The 19718-nt window shown below is 36.8% G+C and overlaps 1 protein-coding gene across 2 annotated transcripts in view; it reads left to right on the top strand.

Moving 5' to 3' along the window:
- Positions 1–7555, top strand: part of SLCO1A2 (solute carrier organic anion transporter family member 1A2) — a 51117-nt gene extending 43562 nt beyond the window's left edge. For both annotated transcript variants that reach the window (XM_043441516.1, XM_043441517.1), the window contains exons 13-15: positions 1679–1743; positions 2287–2404; positions 7273–7555. In XM_043441516.1, the coding sequence (XP_043297451.1) occupies positions 1679–1743; positions 2287–2404; positions 7273–7489 (400 nt within the window). In that variant the 3' untranslated portion in view covers positions 7490–7555. The remainder of the gene's footprint in view (positions 1–1678; positions 1744–2286; positions 2405–7272) is intronic.
- Positions 7556–19718: the final 12163 nt, after the last annotated feature.

Genomic DNA, 19718 nt, shown 5'->3' with positions numbered 1-19718 from the left:
CCTTGTTATTCTTTGGAACTCTGTATTCAAATGGGTATAACTTTCCTTTTTTCCTTTGCCTTTGGCTTCTCTTCTTTTCACAGCTATTTGTAAAGCCTCCTCAGAAAACCATTTTCCTTTTTTGCATTTCTTTTTTTGGAGATGGTCTTGATCTCTGTACATTTTTTGTACAATGGACATTTTCTCCTGTACAGTGTCACGAACCTCTGTCCATAGTTCATCAGGCACTGTATCAGATCTAATTCCTTGAATCTATTTGCCACTTCAACTGTATAATCATAAGGGATTTGTTTTAGGTCATACCTGAACGGTCTATTGGTTTTCCCTACTTTCTTAAATTTAAGTCTGAATTTGGCAATAAGGAGCTCACGATCTGAGCCACAGTCAGCTCTGTCAACTATACATCATCTCTGCTTAGAAAGCAAATTTTAAAAATTACTATCTTTACCTATTCTGCCAATTGGTAGAATCATATATCCTGCGTGCCCCTGACTCACCATACTTCAAAGTTCCCTAGTGTAAACATGTGGAGTCCACTAAAGCTCCAAAATATTTAGGTGCAGGAATTCCAATTAAATTAAAGGGAGAAATTAAATTTAAATTCCAGTTTAAATTAAAGGGAGAATTTCTCCCTACAATTAAAAGGGAGAAAGAGGAATCCATTAGCAAGGTAAGAAGATAATATGATAATTGGTAAGATAATTGGTAAAAACCAATAATATGATGTTTTGCTGAAAATATATTGTGTCCTTTTGTGTAAAAATTTGCTTACATTTTCTCAGCTTTGGTTAGTCAAAGAAGGGAAGGGAATACAGAGGAAAACTCTAAGTGAATTCATTGAGCAGAAAGCCATGCTAATGCCAAAGTGAGTGGAGCATAGAAAATGCCAATGGAAATGATAGTCTTTATTTCTACATATAAGGGCTTCCCAGGTGGCGCAGTGGTAAAGAATCTGCCTGCCTGCAATGCAGGAGACCTGGATTTGATCCCTGAGTTGGTATTCTTACCTGGAGAATTCCATGGACAGAGAAGCCTGGCAGGCTACAGTCCAAGCGGTTCCAAAGACTTGAACATGACTGAGTGACTTACACACACACACACAATGTCTATGTAAGGAATTTCAGGCAATGGTGAAAAGGTGGGGGAATTTTTGGAAAGAATGGATGAATCTGTGCAGCTTTTAAATAGATACCAAAACACTTAAAATATGTTTGCTTTGGATTTGTAAAATCACTTTCCTTGGAAAACTTTTATTCTTGTTTTCTTTTCTGTTTACATTTACTTATGTAAATCCTTGGCTTTTCTGTATTTTGTTAATATGAGTAATTTAAACACACCTAACATTGCATTCTTTTTTGGTTTGAGGTTAAAGGTGTAACCATTAGAATCACAAACTACTTTGAGAAGAGGATGCTGGGGTAGAAATCAATTGATATTAAATGTTTTCTTCTCTGATAACTTTATGGTAGAAATGAGTGAGCAAAAAGTGATGGATAAAAATGCCAAAGACCAGAGGTGGGGCTTCTGTGAAACTTACGAATGGAATAATTAGGCCTTGAATAGTCAAGACTTGAGTATGCAAGAAAATTTGCTAATGCTCAATGCGTTACTAGCATACAAACAGTTGTTTTAAGAAACTATGGTAGTTTTTAAATTTATGAATTCATTAATTTTTTAGGTGTGTCAAGCCTGAAGAGAAGTCTCTTGGCGTGGGATTACATGCATTCTGTACACGAATACTTGGTAAAAATAGTTATTTTTCCCAATATCACATCAGACCACTGTTAAATACCAAGTAAATGAAGTCACTCCCTCAGAGTAACAATTTAGCAAATATCTCTTCTGCTTGTAAATAGCACTTTGTAATTAGTATGAGAATAAAGAACAAGAAGAAATGAAAAACTTCTTTCTTTTACTTGAAAAAGACCTACCTGACATTCTACTTTTCATCAATACACTTGAAAAGCAAAGAGGCAATGCTTTAAAACGAAGTGTGCTTGTGGTTCACCCAAAATATTGCAGAAAAAAGTATAAATAATCATCAATTCAATGGTTTTCTCTACTGATAATTTTTTATTTTGCCTTTATCCATCTGATTACTTACCTTTTTTAATCTAGAAACTTGACTGTAAAAGTAACTTCTAGTTTCTAAAAGTAAAATTTAAAGCTGTATATTTATATTCTGTTAAACTGTTCTACAAATAGAGAAAATTTTAATACTTTCAAACAAAACAACATATCTTCTTACCTTGCTAATGGATTCTTCTTTCTTCTTTTTAATTGTAGCTGGAATTCCTGCACCTATATATTTTGGAGCTTTGGTGGACTCCACATGTTTACACTGGGGAACTTTGAAGTGTGGTGAGTCAGGGGCATGCAGGATATATGATTCCACCAGCTTCAGGTAAAGATAGTAATTTAAAAACATTGCTTTCTAAGCAGAGATGATGTATAAAATGGTACATGGTACCATGGTACATGTCTAACACTTTCTTTGTCAAGTGACTGGACTACTTTTGGTTTTATTTACAAAATAGGTACTGATACTATATCTCCATTTCTTATTTACATATTCATTTTATTTCCTCAATATTTTCAAAGCACTTGATAAATATAAGCACAGGTGGCTTTCAAAAGGTTGTTCCTTAAATTCGTTGCAATCAGTGTATTATTGAAGGCCATGTCTGTGCAGTAACTACCTATCTAAGTTATATTACTCTCAAGTATCCTCGTTTAATCCTACATCATTCCAGCATTTTACTAGCTTAAATCCTTACTTCCTTTGGCCATCCACTTCTGATGTCTAAAATATTTTTTCTCCCTTGGTAAATTTCACTGACACAGTATTCTTCATGTTTCTTCAAGTCTTATTTTTTGTAAATATAGATCTGATTTTGAAGAAACTTCATCGAATATCAACCTGTTTTGAACAAAACTCTTCATTTTTCTCTTTATTTTCAGATTCTTTTCCAGTTGGAGACCTGAATTTTGTTTAGATTTGTCTTAACTGCTCACTATGGGCAGTAAGAAAACTCTTTTAATTCCTAAAAAATGATTTGGTATTGTTTAAAAGAGTCTAAGGTCTTCTCTTGATCAGTAAAAGGATGTATACATCAAGAACTGTGAAGAGAGCAGACAGAATGAGATTCATGTTTTCATCAGTTCCCTTTTCCTCAGTTATATTGACTATAAGGCAAACAGAATTTAAAGTAAGAAAAAATCACAGAGTTAAAAAAGGGTATCACTTAATATAAGAAATACTTTACCAAAAATATATAATAATCATGAACCCATATAAATCTATTATAACTTCAAATATATAAAACAAAATTCACAAAATTACAAGCAGAAATCTACAGAGTGGAAAATTGCAACACACTTTTACAACAAGTGAATATAAAATACAGGTGAAAAATTCATGAGGATATAGAAGATTTGAACCATCTGACTATGCTATATATATAGTGATTTTTTTTTAACCCAACTATCAGCAAACATAGGAAAATAATAGAAATCTCATTGTAAAACAGATTTAAAAAAATCTTTTGCATATTATTGCTGTGATACTAAGGAGGGAATAAGACACAGATACACCCAAGAACTAGATTAAATGATCTGCTCCCTCTGTGATTATTTCTAGTATCACTATGAAAAAAACTAGGAAAGGCCTAAGAACCTAGGGAAGCGGGAAAAACAAAGGGAAAATGAGCAGATTTGGAGAAGTAAATACAGAGAGACAGAGCAAGCAAAGAAAACCAAAATAGACAAACAACAACAAAATACTCAAAAAGAGCTTGTAAACTAAAACGTTAAAATACATGAATAAATCCAATAGTAAAAATGACAAGCACAAAAATTACCAGTTGAAACATGACTTCATTCCAGATTAAATTTACTTTAATGTAAGAGTCTGACAAACTTTAAAATAAGATGTTTAACTAGCTCAATAGGATTAAAAATAAATTGATAGCATAATACCCATTAAAATGAATAAGAAATAACAAAAAAAATTCTAGCAGAAATAAGAATATGAATAAGAACTCTTGGAAATATTAGAGATTAAATGGATAGCACTGAAATAAAAGGAATTCTAAGTAGATAATAAATTTCAAGTCCACATAAGTTAAAATGAGAATTGGTGAACTGAAAGTGGTTATTGTAGAAATTATCTGGAATGAAAATTAATGATTTGAACTCATAAACAAAAAATAACCACCTTAGTAATTTTAAAGATCAATTAGCAATTAAAAGATATATCTCAGAGATTTTCAGGACAGAGAGCAGAAGAAACAGCAGAGATAAACTAATGAATTAATGGCTTAGAATTTCCTAGAATTTAATAGAGACATACGTTTTCAGATCAAAAGTGCTCTTTACATGCCTAGTAGGATGAACTAAATAGACATATCAAAGTGAAACTACAAATGTTCAAATTGAGAAAAAAACATAAGCACAACCCAGAGAAATAAACATATGGCTTATAAAGAAATATGATTAGACCAATAGTGATAGATTATTAACAACCATAGATCCTAATATCTTTATGATCCTTATTGCCTTTGGTTTGAGTTGAAACAAAAAAGCAAACTAGAGAACAAGAAATGGGCAAATGTGACTGCGTATAAAACTAAAAACTTGTTTGTAATTAAAGACACTGTAGACAATGAAGAATGATAGAACATAAATCGTGAGCATCAGGAACTCTCATACACTGCTGGTGGTGAATAAAAACTACTGAAAAGAACTTTGGGAAATATTTACTAAGTTGCAGGCATCAAAAGATATCTACTTCCCTTGTGGCTCAGATGGTAAAGCGTCTGTCTACAATGTAGGAGACTCTGGGTTCGATCCCTGGCTTAGGAAGATACCCTGGAGAAAGAAATGGCAACCCACTCCAGTACTCTTGCCGAGAAAATCCCATGGACGGAGGAGTCTGGTGCAGGCTACTGTCCATGGGGTCGCAAAGAGTCGGACATGACTGAGCGACTTCACTTTCTTTCTTTCTACTAAGTTGCATCCTCTAAAATCCTTAGACATATTTTAGAGAAACTCTTGCTCACATGCACAAGGAGACATGTCAACCAAGGTTTATTGCAGTTTTATTAATATTAGAAAAAAATCTGAACAAAAGTGTCCAATAGGAAAATGGATAGTAAGCTGTGGTGTGTCTATTACCGAACTCAGGTTTGGTTGCTAGGAATTTGAGAGGCAGTGTTGGTAGAGAGGAAAGGTGCTTGAGTCAGAAAAGCTGCCAATCTTGGGAGAAGGTGAACTCATGTCCAGAGACCAACTCCAAGGATTCTGCTCAGTCATGACTGTTTTTAAAGGAAAAATATTGGGGGGAAGGATCTCAGTGAATCATCGAGGCAGGAGGGTGGGTTCTGTGTTCTCCACTGAGTGCAGGCTGGCTGACTCTCTTCAGGTGTTATCTTGCCTGAATGATCTTCCTGCAGGATTGCTGAAAGGGCTGTTGGGGGGCATAGAGCTTATCATTTTTTAACTATTTAATTCTTCGTTCGTACCTCTTTTGATCTAGGAAAAGAATCAACAGGTTAGGCAACACATGGTGTACATTCAAAAAAGCATAAGTCAGGAACTGGTTTCAATTGTTTAGTGATTTCTTTACTATAATTAGGTTTTTAAAGTTACAGGGGACAGAAATGGGTAACAGAAAAGGGGCAAAACAATTGCTTTTATGTTCATATGTGCAATGTAGTTAAATAGTTAAAAAGCAACAATGTAGAACTACATGTATAAGCCTCGTTTTAAAATGGTGGACTGATAGAAAAAAATTTCAGAATAAAAACATAACATTATGCCAATTATTTAAAATGTAAAATATATGCAATAATTGTATAAAGTATGAGTGGATACATGCATAATTTGTTAAGCTATAGAAATAAAGTAGGAACAAATTCCATAAAATTCAACATAGTGTTACATCTAATAGGATCATAGGAATACACAGAGGAATTAAATGTATTAATATCTTTTAAATTGGTCTGAAACAAAAGTGACAAAATTTAATCATTTAAAAAACCTGGGTGATGAGTATAAGTATGTTTAGCTCTTTTTTTCCTTCATTCTTAATATGTTTCCTAATAAGAGAAAATTTTAGGACTAGGAAAATAAATACAAGAAGCAGAAATTCATAAATAGACTATAGACCATAGAAGTAACCAAAAAGCTGTGCTTTTGAAAAGATTAAAATATAATAATAGCAATCTGGAAAGGCAAATAAAGAGAAGAGGCACAAATAAGCACTATTAAAAATGGAAAACATATAAATACAGATACTTAGGAATTTTAAACATTGTAATTTGGAAGCATATTAAATAGAGAGTTTTTTAGATAAATATGTATTACTAAATATTACTATAACTATATAGAAAACATGAATATTTTCATAGTCATTAAAAAACGTGAATGAGTCACAAATTCTCATCTTCCAAAGGCATCTAGTCCAGAGGCTTTGAAGGCAAGTTTTACAAACCTTCAATGAACTGATGATCCCTGCTTTATACAAGTTATTCTCAGACATGGAAGAAGAGGGCAAATTTCCCTGTTCATTTTATAAAGCTAATGCAATCTTGATATTGACATTAGACAAGTTCAGTACAAGGCAAAAAGTACAAGCTGATTTTAGTTATGCATACAAAAAGTTAATGAATTGAATCTATTAATGTGTAAAAACTAACAAATAGAGTTTGTTCAGAATAATAATAATAGTCTTGGCTATTCTGCTAACTACATACAGAAAAATGATTTGGTGATATTTTACAAATTCAAAACTGAAACGTTGAGCAAACTCAGAAGAAAAAGCAATTTCCTTAACCTGATGAAGATCATCTAAAGAAACACAGGAGTAAATATTACAATTAGTGGTGCTTCTTTGGAAGCATTCTTGCTAACATTGAAATAAAACTGCTATCACTGTCAGTATTAAATTTAAGTTGGAAAGTGTATTTAATGTAAAAAGATAAAATAAAAAACACAAGATTAAAAAGAGGAAAATAAATTTTGATTTTCCTGGATAAAAAATTTCCCAAATAATTTTTAACAAAAGTTAGAATTCATCAGCTAGCGAATGAAAGCTCATGAGGTTCATTCCTAAGATTCATGAGATTCATTCGTAAGGCTGACATGCAAAACAGTTAGCTGCTGTTGTCCTTATGGGGTAAAATATTAATAATTAAAAATATGCAAAGCTAGTTATTATTCACCACAGTATCTTCATAAGTTTTAATACGTTTTAATTTTTTTTTTAAATAGATACATCTACCTTGGATTACCAGCAGCACTAAGAGGATCAAGCTATATTCCAGCCTTTTTGATCCTCTTTATTTTGAGGAAGTATCGACTACCTGAGGAAAATGCCTCTTCAGAAACTATGCTTGTGGCAAAGTTTACAGGGAAGGAAAATGAGGGCAAAGAAATGGATCAAAATGCCAAAGTTTTGAATGATGGTGAATTGAAAACAAAGCTATAATGCTCTTTTATATCATGCTTTCCAACATTGGAGAACACAATACAACTTAATCATTTTTAAAATCAATAGAGGTACTGCAGATAACTTTTCCTTATTTTTAAGAACCTCAACATTTTTTTTTTTAACTCAAGGAGAAAAAAAATTCATGATAGTATATCTGAGGCAACAATGGCATTTGAGATTTTCCTCAGAGAGACATTTATAAATAAAATAGGACATTAGAACCAGCTTTATTTTTATGTTAAATTGTTAAAACAACAATTTCTCTTTTAACTCATGCAAAATATTTCCCACGTATCTTCCAAATGATTTTTAAAAATTTCCTATTATGAAAATCTACTTAATTCTATTGAAATCCTGCTTTGATATCGTGATTATTAGGAGACTGAAATTCCTGTCTTCGTATGTGAATATCTAAGGATTTTGTTCAAATTTAAGTGAACAGAGTGAAAGAAATGAACAAAGTCAAAGACTTTAAGGGAAAGAAGCCTAGATATTTTTATTTTATTTTGGAATTTTTCTTAAACTCTTCCTATTTATTCCAGACATGATTCTTTTAAAATAGATTATTCACAATAAAGGACAGAAATGGTATGGACCTAACAGAAGCAGAAGATGTTAAGAAGAAGTGGCAAGGATACACAGAAGAACTATACAAAAAAGGTCTTCATGACCCAGATAATCATGATGGTGTGATCACCAACCTAGAGCCAGACATCCTGGAATGTGAAGTCAAGCAGGCCTTGTGAAGCATCAGTACAAACAAAGCTAGTGGAGATGATGGAATTCCACTTAAGCTACTTCAAATCCTAAAAGATGGTGCTGTGAAAGTGCTGCACTCAATATGCCAGCAAACTTGGTAAACTCAGCAGTGGCCACAGGACTGGAAAAGATCAGTTTTCATTCCAATCCCTAAGAAAGGCAATGCCAAAGAATGCTCAAACTACCGCACAATTACACTCATCTCACATGCTATCAAAGTAATGCTCAAAATTTTCCAAGCCAGGCTATGTGAGCCATGAACTTCCAGATGTTCAAGCTGGTTTTAGAAAAGGCAGAGGAACCAGAGATCAAATTGCCAAAATCCACTGATCATCAAAAAAGTAAGAGAGTTCCAGAAAAATATCTAGTCCTGCTTTATTGACTATACCAAAGCCTTTGATTGTGTGGACCACAACAAACTGTGGAAAATTTTTCAAGAGGTGGGAATACCAGACCACCTGACCTGCCACTTGAGAAATCTTTATGCAGGTCAGGAAGCAACAGTTAGAACTGGACATGGAACAACAGACTGGTTCCAAATAGTGAAAGGAATACGTCAAGGCTGTACATTGTCACCCTGCTTATTTAACTTATATGCATAGCATATCATGAGAAATGCTGGGTTGGATGAAGCACAAGCTGGAATCAAGTCTGCAGGGAGAAATATCAATAACCTCCGATATGCAGATGACACCACCCTTATGGCAGAAAGCAAAGAAGAACTAAAGACCTCTTGATGAAAGTGAAAGAGGAGAGTGAAAAAGTTGGCTTAAAGCTCAGCATTAATAAAACTAGGATCATGGCATCTGGTCCCATCACTTTATGGCAAATAGATAGAGAAACAGTGGCAGACTTTATTTTCTTGGGCTCCAAAATCACTGCAGATGGTGACTGCAGCCATGAAATTAAAAGACACTTGTTCCTTGGAAGAAAAGTTATGACCAACCTAGACAGCACGTTTAAAAGCAGAGACATTAATTTGCCAGCAAAGGTCCATCTAGTCAGGCTATGGTTTTTCCAGTAGTCATGTATGGATGTGAGAGTTGGACTACAAAGAAAGCTGAGTGCCGAAGAATTGATGTTTTTGAACTGTGGTGTAGGAGAAGACTCTTGAGAGTCCCTTGGACTGTAAGGAGATCCACCTAGTCCATCCTAAAGGAAATCAGTCCTGGGTGTTCATTGGAAAGACTGATGCTGAAGCTGAAACTCCAGTACTTTGGCCAGTTGATGCAAAGAACTGACTCATTTGAAAAGGCCCTGATCCTGGGAAAGATTGAAGGGGGAGGAACAGGGGACAACAGAGGATGAGATGGTTGGATGGCATCACCGACTCAATGGACATGAGTTTGAGTAAACTCCAGGAGTTGGTGATGGACAGGAAAGCCTGGCGTGCTGCAGTCCATGGGGTTGCAAAGAGTCAGACACGACTGAGTGACTGAACTGAACTGAACTGACTCACTAATATGCTATCACTTGCTTTCAGTTCATTCCCTCCTTTGTGATTCATCATATATTTTCTCATTTTGTCCAGAGTATTGACAAACTTAATCAAGTAATTAAAAACCATGTAGCAAAGATTGTTGAGGTTTTTTTTTCTTCACCTATTCAAACGTGGCAACTAAACTTTGCAGACCAATACAATCCCCTGAAAATTGGTTGCATCATTTAAGAAGAAAACAACAGAGAGGACTGAGTAGAACAGGTTTGGGTGGAAGATTAAGAGTTAAATTCTGTGCTCGTGAAATTTGAGATTTCATCTCTGAGTGTATTAAAAAGAACCATGATTCAAGACAGGAAGGGTTGACACTGGAGAGAGGAGCTAAAATCATTGCGACTGAGGAGTTCCAACTCAGGGGAGGTGTGGCATCTGCGATGAGGGACCATTGGGTGTTAGGGTCAGGTGAAATGAAACTTGGAGCTGCTATATTTGGCAAGGGAGGAAATGGGGAGCGTGGTCTGCAAAATAAAAGAGGAGCAAGGACTCACCTTGTATCTAGAGAGTTGTGAGAAAAACAGCTACCATATGAGAAGCTTTTTGGGGAAGCAGCATCCTCAGGAGAAACTCAGATTTTGGTGAGGCTGAAGCTGTGAAAAAGAATGCTGATTTATGAGTTTTAGAATATGAACAGTTTTGGAGATGAGGGACTCAGAATTCCAGGGAACACACTGAAAGTGGGAAGATTTCAAAATTTGAGTCTGAGAGAAAAAGTTGATCATTGGAAGTGTGGAAATTGGACAATGAAAATTAGAAGAAAGGGAATGAGGGAGCATCCGGAATTCTGGGAGTTTTTAGGTAACTGACATAAAGAGATGAGTCCTGATGGATTTCGAGGCAGATGGTGTTGGCAAGACCATGAGTGTCAAAATCAGGCGGTGTCATGACTGGGTTCCCTCATGACTCCTTGTCATGGAGGCAAAATGAAGAAGCAGAATCCTGCTTGAGTACCTGTGGCTCTTTCTTGACTACTATTGATGGGTTTAAAGTGATCAGGGAAAGCTGAGTCTTAACTCCATGCACAGTTCACCCACTTGAATACCCTAAATGGAGCAAAGTAGGTCAAGAGAGATATGATTTTGGACCCAGTGTCTTGGGCTCACCCTTATTCCTTGCTGGGAAAGATGGCATTTTGCTGTAGGGTTCTTTTTTGATGCTTCTCGAGTGTTGGAATGCTTTGTGACCACTTCTGACCTATGTTGTTCAAGTTCATGAAGCCTGGGAAAGTCAGTTATTATTCTGGGCATTTGGCCTCTCTCAGGATTGGTTAGAAGTAAAAGTATAGCAGATGAAAGTAGAGGGGAGAAACAGCAGGAAATAGGTAATGGGAAGCCTAGAGTCATTCATGGTCTTATTTAATATTTTGAGGAGCCTAAGTTCTTAGAATAAGAAATGGTTTAATATATTATTTATAATTGTAAATCTAACTAATATTTATGGGAACTTTACAAATAAGTACTTAGAAAAACCATGAAAATTGGGGAAAAGCATAAAGGGAAGGAGAGGAATTTTTTATATTTTATAGCACAGAGTTAAATGTGTTTTAATCATGATAAATTCAGATAAAATTGGCAAACACATCTTATCAGAATCACAGAGAAGTGGTTGCCTCTGCAGCATCAGACCCAGGAAGAGATGCAAAGAGCAATGTATTTGCCTTTCATTTTTGTCTCTTTTATATTCTGATTTCTTTTCCCTGTCATCCACTTCCCTGGTGGCTCAGACTGTAAAGCGTCTGTCTATAATGCAAGAGACCTAGGTTTGATCCCTGGGTTGGGAAGATTCCCTGGAGAAGGAAATTCAACCCACTCCAGTACTCTTGCCTAGAAAATCCCATGGACAAAGGAGCCTGGTGCAGGCTACTGTCCATGGGGTGGCAAAGAATCGGACACGACTGAGCAACTTCACTTTCCCTGTGAATGCAAAATACAGTGAAAAAATAATGTTTCACAGAGAATACATCAGCAAAAACAATAATAAAAGAAGTAAGGCATTTTAGAGAAAGGGAAGAAACTGAGTCCTCCAATTGTGAGAGCTTCAAAGGTTCTCCAGTGGGTGTTTATTGAACAATTTTTTTTCTATACTTGGTTCTAGAGGTTTGTGTGTTGGTGCATGTATGTAAGGACATGGTAATAAACTAAGTTGTAGGCTGTAAAATTCAAGTTGGTGCCATTTTATTAGGTGAATACATATACACAGAAAACAATGACAGAATGATAAACAGCACAAAGTAATTTCAAACCCTATGAGTCACTAAGTAATGAGTGACTCATAAGATGAATCACTAAGTAATCAGAATTTTTTTTTCCAAAAGCTTCCCATCCAGTCTTGAGGGTAATGATGACTCTGGGTTGATAAAAGAAAGATTAACGCTGTGTCTTGATGCACAGAAGGGTAGAAACAAATGTAAGAACATCTCTTTTGCTGCTGGCTACAGTTACAGAGACTAAAAGCTTTGATCAATGAGATACTGGCAGAGGCATAGATGGGAAGGGATTTCTTTCCAAAATAAGAAGATAAAGCTTTCTGGGAAGACATTTTGCCCTTTTTCCTTCTTCCTTTGGGAAGTGAAGACGCTAGACTCAAGGAGTGGCAAGAAGCACTGGGATGAAAGATGATGAAACATGGTGTGGCAGGGAGACAGGAAGAGTCTGGCCATTAGCTGATACAGGGCTGAGTTTTATGGATTTTTAAGCTTACCAAATTTGAGAGAAAGATCTATAAAAAAATTCAAAATGGGGACTTCCCTGTGACCCAGTGGCTAAGACTCCATTCTATCAATACAGGGGGCTCAGGTTTTATCCCTGATCAGGAAACTACATCCTGCAGTTAAGATCTGGTACAGCCAAATAAATAAATAAATATTTTTACTAAATTCAAGATGATGAATACAAAATAAAGTTAAAAGTGAATATTTATTTAGAATAAGAATCAAAAAAAGTCATAAATTCCATGTGCTATTCTTCAAGAAGATCATGATTATTTTTTAAATCCCAATACAAACATTAGCATTAAATAGGAAATTTAATTTTAATAAAGGTTTCTTGCTGAGTCCCTTGGGCAGCAAAGAGATCAAACCAATCAGTGCTAAAGGAAATCAACCCTGAATAGGGTTGATTCAACCCTGGAAGGACTGATGCTGAAGTTCCAATACTTTGGCCACCTGATGTGAAGAGCTGACTCGTTGGAAAAGACCCTGATGCTGGGAAAGATTTAAGGCAGGAGGAGAAGGGGACGACAGAGGATAAGATGGTTGGATAGCATCACTGACTCAATGGACATGAGTTTGCTCAAACTCTGGGAGATGGTGAAGAACAGGGAAGTCTGGTGTGCTGCAGTCCATGGGATCACAAAGGGTCAGACATAACTAAGCAATTGAACAACAACAACTTCTAAGGAAGAGAAGCCTTTTTCTTCCATGAGGATGAGCAACAAAAACTGTAGCTTGTGGTGCTGGTGAAAATTCCTGTGGCTGGGAAGGGCAACAGGAAGAAAAGCTCCACCACCCAGGGAAGGACAGGTCACCCCCAAGATCTTGATTCACCGAGCCTTCCTGTCTCCATAGCCATGTCCATGTGAGACAAGAGATAGGCTCCAGACTAAGAAGGTGGAATTGGTGCCATGTGGACAGATACTCCAAAACAGCAGGCCTGAGAGAGGATCTGAGTTCTGCTCAGATAAGACATCAAAGACATCATATTCCTCATTCTCAAAGTCAAGGAGACCTTCCTGACTACAAACATACAGAAAGGCTCCTTGGAAATCCAAAGAGAGGGGGCATCACCTCATAGTGATATCAACCTACTCATAGGCCTCTTCACTAGAATTCCTCTTGGCTAAGAGATGCACATGCATACATGGGAGGATCCTATTATTGATTTCCTTTAGGATTGACTGGTTTGATCTCTTTGGTGTCCAAGGGACTCTCAAAAGTCTTCTCCAGCACCACAGTTCAAAACATCATTTCTTCAGTGCTCAGCTTTCTTTATAGTCCAATTCTCACTTTCATATATGACTACTGGAAAAACCATAGCTTTGACTATATGGACCCTGAGATCAAGCAAATACAGATTCAGAACCAAGTGAAGCAAGATGATTTGCTGAAGAAAAAACCCAGAAGAAATGCCCCATAAAAGGGATCCAAACTACCATGAGGGCTTGACTCTCTCTGAGTCTGCCTGTGTGCCTGCTATCCACATGGACTCTTTTTCCTCCTAATAAACAAACACTTTACTTGTTTTACTACTTTCCATCTCTATGTGGAAATTCATTTCTATGGAGTTGATGGGCCAGGGGCCTTGTCTCTGGTCACTGGTGCCTGATGGTCTGCTGCTGCTGCTAAGTCACTTCAGTCGTGTCCAACTCTGTGCGACCTCATAGACGGCAGCCCACCAGGCTCCCCTGTCCCTGGGATTCTCCAGGCAAGAATACTGGAGTGGGTTGCCATTTCCTCCTCCACCCTGATGATCTAGTGGTTAGGATTCAGTGCTCTCACTGACTTGGCCTGACCTCAGTCTCTGGCTGGGAACCAAAACCTTGCTTCAAGCTGCTGCAGACTGAAGCCACCCGAGATCACATCCATGGTAACAGGATCCAGTAAAAAGAAGAGTGGGGTATACTTGGGTGAGTGGCAAGAGACAGATTTTTCCTGGGTAGCATGGCAAAGAGAACCAAATCCACAAAGGTAATAGATCCTAAATAAAGTTTTCCTAGAGGAATCTGAAGCTCTTGGTGCACTGAGGGTAACCATGCGTGTGTGCACGCATGCTCGGTCACTCTGTGGTGTCCGACTCTTTTGCAACTCCATGTACTCTAGCCTGCCAGGCTCCTCTGTCCATGGAGTTTTCCAGGCAAGAATACTGGAGCCGGTTGCCATTTTTTACTCCAGGGGAATCTTCCCGACTCAGGGATCGAACCTGTGTCTCCTGCATTGGCAGGTGGATTCTTTACCACTGAGCCACCGGAGAAGCTCCTGACGGTAACCAGAGCAACAATACACCTCAAACCCAGCCTCCCTCTTGATACAGAGCCCACACTAAAGGTCTAGTAGAAGGAAAGATGTGCTCATCTCCAAGTTTGAAAAATATTTACCTCCATGTCAACTGTCGGCTACTACATTTATAGCCTTCAACAAAAAATTATAAGACACAAAAAGGTAATACAAAACACAGAATAGACAAGGCAATCATCAACCCCAAGCCCAGATATAAAACAGATTAGTCAAATTATTAGAATTATTAAAAAAATAACTTTAAAAAAGTGAATGTGACTCAAAAGGACATTTTTACAGAGGGTTTAAATGTATAGCATCATTTATGGTAGGATCAGTCTTAAACATAATGGTGAATAGACAAAAGTTTTAGTGGTTATGATCTCACTTTTCTGTTACTTTTGCTCTTGCTTCCTGAATATCTTCACGTTTTCTACTTCCACTCCTTTAAAAAATATATTGCTTAAAAATAATTTAAATCTCTTGCCCACTGTGATTGGAATCTCACTCTGGGTAAATATATGATCTCTTCCTACTGAACTAGAGATGAAGTCTTAATTCAAAGGGATAATGTTCCAAGGATAGAAGTTGAAACACCTCAAGTTTAACAGTGGAGATTGGTTGAGACTCAGAGGTGTATCTGTGGGGGTTTTTTAGTGATAATTTTAAAATTTTATTGTTGACTTAAAAATGCACAATGTGAGAGTTGTAAGTTAAGTTTTATTTGGGGCAAAATGAGGACTATCACCCAGGAGACAGATTTCGGATAGGTCTGAGAAACTACTTCTAGGAGGCAGAGGGCAAGATCAGTATATATGTGGTTTTGGTAAAGGGGGAATACATGCAATCAAGCCCATATTTTTTGCAGAAGATTTCTTCTAGTCATGAGGAGTAGTCATCACCAGGAAGGATTTTAGCGCTTTTCTAGGTATGAAGAGGTACAGGTACAAGAACTGGGTTCCTAAAATTGGCTCCTGAAAATATCTGACTATCTGAAGCTCTGTTCTGCCATTTTCCCCAGAGCACAGAGTGCGTCATTTCTGCTGTTCACCATGAACTCCTCTCAGAGGGTGTTGAAAGTCAGCAGCTGCAGCAGCATATGATTTAATCCTTGTAGAGATAGATGGCAAGTGTCAATGGCAAGTGCCAATGTGTAGTTGACACCACTTTCCATCTATCTCTGAGGACATTCCCTTTACAAAACCTTGTAGTCTTATAAACTACACGTTGAGAGTTGGTGTTGCTGAAACCACACTGCTTATCTAATCATCTCATCAGGTTGGTTCTTGGTTTCCGAGTGGTGAGCAAGCCTATTTAGGGTTTCCCTCGTGGTGCTAATGGTAAGGAACCTGCCTGTCAATGGGTTCGACCCTTGGGTCAGAAAGATCCCCTGGAAGAGGGTATGGCAATCCACTCCAGTATCCTTGCCTAGAGAACCCCGCAGACAGGGGAACCTGGTGGTCTACAGTCCGTAGGGTTGCAAAGAGTCAGACACCACTGAAGCAACTTAGCACAGTACACATGTGCACCTTAGCGAAGGGGCACAAGAGGAAAGTGGCAATGGCCACTGCCAAATTTGTTGTGATTAATTCTCAATACTTTTTTCAGGGGGTACAGTCTCCAGAAAGATGAATATTGAAATTGAGACAAAGATTAGCATGGTCCCTGTGAATGAGATATATGAACATCTTTATTCTAATATTTATTACATTGTATATTATCATACATTTGTATTTTTAAGTCTTTAATAAATTTGCTAGAATACTGCTTCTGTTTTGTGTTTTAGTTTTTTAGCCAGAAGTCAAGTGGGATCTTAGCTCCCCAATCAGGGATTGAACTCACACCTCCCACCCTCTAGTTTGGAAGCTGAAGTCTTAACCATTTGACCAAGAGAATATATTATCATACATTTGTGTGCCTATTCTCCACCTCATTTGTGGGCTCCCAGAGGGCCAAAATTCTGTTTCATAAATGTTTTAAATCTCTTGTGCTTAGCATCAGATGGCAGTCAAAAATACTTTTTTGGACATTAAAAAATTTACCTTTTCATTTAAAGATATTAAAGAAAGTCTTCAAAAAATCAGAAACCGTCATTACTTATCCAATGACTTAATGCAGCTATTTTTGCATGTTGTTTTTAGTTCTTATTTATAACATTCTATTTCATGTAATTGGCACTTTTGGAGTTCATTCGCTCATTCATTCTTTCAAGAATAATTCTTTCAAGAATAATTGATAAAGCACCTATTTGTCAGACACCAACTAGATATTGGGGGCGTCCCTGGTGGCTCAGATGGTAAAGAGTCTGTCTGCAACTCAGGAGACCTGGGTTCGATCCCTGGGTGGCGAAGATCCCTTGCAGAAGGAAATGGCAACCCACTCCTGTGTGGGGTCGCAAAGAATTGGACATGACTGAGCGACTTTCACTTTCAACCAGATAGTGGGAATAAAATAAGTAGGTAAAGTAAGTTTCTACCCTCCTAGAGCTTGTGATTAGTGGGGTACAGAGATAGTTATCAAATAACCATAATAAGTGTAAAATTACCATTTTGATAAATGCTATACTGCTACAAATATATTGAAAGTTTTTTTTTTTTTTTTTAACCAATGAGGAAGTCAGAGACATTGAAGGAATATTGATTGAACTTAGATTTGAAGGCTGAGAAGCAGTTACGTGGAGAAAAAGAGCATTTCAGGAAAAGACATCATAATCAAAGACCACATTTCATGAAGGTGAAAGAGAGTGTGAAGACACAGTGAAAAGAAGGAGACCTCAGTCTGGATACTCAAGTCTTTCTTCAGAGCAGGAAGGCATTCTACCAGTAAATCTCTGACTAATACTTCTTTCCCACCTCCATTTCTTCCTCAAAAATAGATTCCTTAGCTTGGTGCTTTGTTTGTCCTCTCAATCACTTACCTTTGTTTCACAAACGGCTTCTTTATCTTTTTATTCTACATTTTCACTGATTTTTAAAATATCTACTCTTCTTTAGATTCTATTCCCACATAGGTCATTACAGAATATTGAGAAGAGTTCCCTGTACTATACAATAGGTTCTCATCAGTTATCTATTTTATATAAAGTAGGTGTGTATTTGTTAATCCCAGTCTTCCAGTTCATCCCTCACCCTCCCATCCCTCTTTCCCCTTGCTAACCATAAGTTTGCTTTCTATGTCTATGACTCTATTTCTGTCTTATAAAAAGGTTCATTTGTACTTTTTTTTTTTTTAAGATTCCACATATAAGTGGTATCATATGATATTTGTCTTTCTCTGTCTGATTTACTTCACTCAGTGTGATAATCTCTAGGTCCATCCATATTGCTGCAAATGGCATTATTTGTTTTTTTCCAGATGTATCTTTTTCATCATGGATTTAGGTTTTGGGACATTGACTTCTTTCAATTTTATCCAATGTATGGTTGAACTAGAGTCTTGAATTATTTTGCTTCCTCGAAGACTTTCTTATCATATTCTTATCTCCGTTGAATTTTTCCCCTGGGATCTGTATTTATGTTTAATAAATGCAATTGAATTAAAGATTAATATTTATTCTGAATACTTGGATTCTGAAGTAGATCAAATAATCTGTTGTATATGTGTTAATGTTCCTTTCCTTCACTGTACATGTCACATATAAATATAAAATTATCTTTTAATTTATATAATTTCATAAAATTTTATAATTTAATCTTGTTAATGTTCTTCCCCTTTAAAGTGTAAGCTCCATGAGGTAGTATCCTTCTTTGTTTAGTTTACAGTTATATTTCATTTTACCTATCAATTTCTTGACATTCAATAATTGTTGAAGAAATAAATATTCAAGATACTGCCTTTATTTTCATGCAATGTTTTAAAAAACAGCTCTGTAATTTTTTCTCTTTATTTTTTAATGAGAAAAGATTCCATTAGACCTGTCATATTACCTTGCCTGTGGGTGATTTTTCCAAATTTCTGCTTTTCTGATTAATGAATCTTTCTTAGGTCTACAGTTTGACAACACGTTAATATCTATAACTTCCAATGTAATTCTCAGATTCTAGCAAGCATTCATGTGGTGCGTCTTTGGAATACTCAGGGATATCATCTCCTATCATGTGGTTTGGTTTTTTGTGTCTCTTTATCAAGAGTTCTATGTAAACTTTAAAAAATAATTCTGTTTATTTATTTTTGGTTGTGCTGGGTCTTCATTGCTGCTAGGCTTCTCTCTCGTTATGGAGAGTGGGGGCTGTTCTCTAGGCGCGGGGTGCAGGCTTCCCTTGTTACGGAGCGTGGGTTCTCGGGTGCACACGCTTCGGTAGTTGTGGCAGGTGGGCTCAGTAGTTGCAGCTCCTGGGCTCTAGGGCACAGGCTCAATAGTGGTGCGGAGGCTTCGTTGCTCCATTGCATGTGAGATCTTCCTGGATCAGGGGTAGAACCTGTGTCTCCTGCATTAGCAGGCAGATTCTTTACCACTGAGCCACCAGGGAAGCCCTATGCAGATTTCTTTAAAGGGGAGGTCCAGGCTTGTACCACAAATGCTTAGAATCAGAATCTTGGGTGGGTGTATGTGATTTCTTTAAAAATATGTTTCACAGGTGATTTTAATGGCTTCTAATTTTTTTTTTCTTTAAGCCTGTTGAGAATAAAAACTACAGTTTTTAGCTTTCATTATAAAAAGCTGTCATCACTAGCAAATGCAATATTCAGATATTTGTTCTCATTTGCTCCACTTCTTGTCCAACTTGTGGAGGTGTGAAAGATGACTCTATGCGCTAAACACAAACACAAAGAGCCAGGCAATTTTGAGACAGTTGGTAAATGATTCAGTGCAGACTCCATTTCTTATAGAGAGCAGACAAAGTGAAGACACACCTTTAAATGGGCTTTGCTTTCTCAAGTTAATGTCAGTGTTTCTTAATCACTTCCATGGACCTGAAAAAAACTTAACACAGTCTGTAATACGCTCTCTGACAACCACAACTTGCAAATTTTCAGTTAGC

Source organism: Cervus canadensis, chromosome 21 (assembly GCF_019320065.1).
Source record: "Cervus canadensis isolate Bull #8, Minnesota chromosome 21, ASM1932006v1, whole genome shotgun sequence".
Lineage (NCBI taxonomy): Eukaryota > Metazoa > Chordata > Mammalia > Artiodactyla > Cervidae > Cervus > Cervus canadensis.
This window is presented reverse-complemented; position numbering and strand designations above follow the sequence as displayed.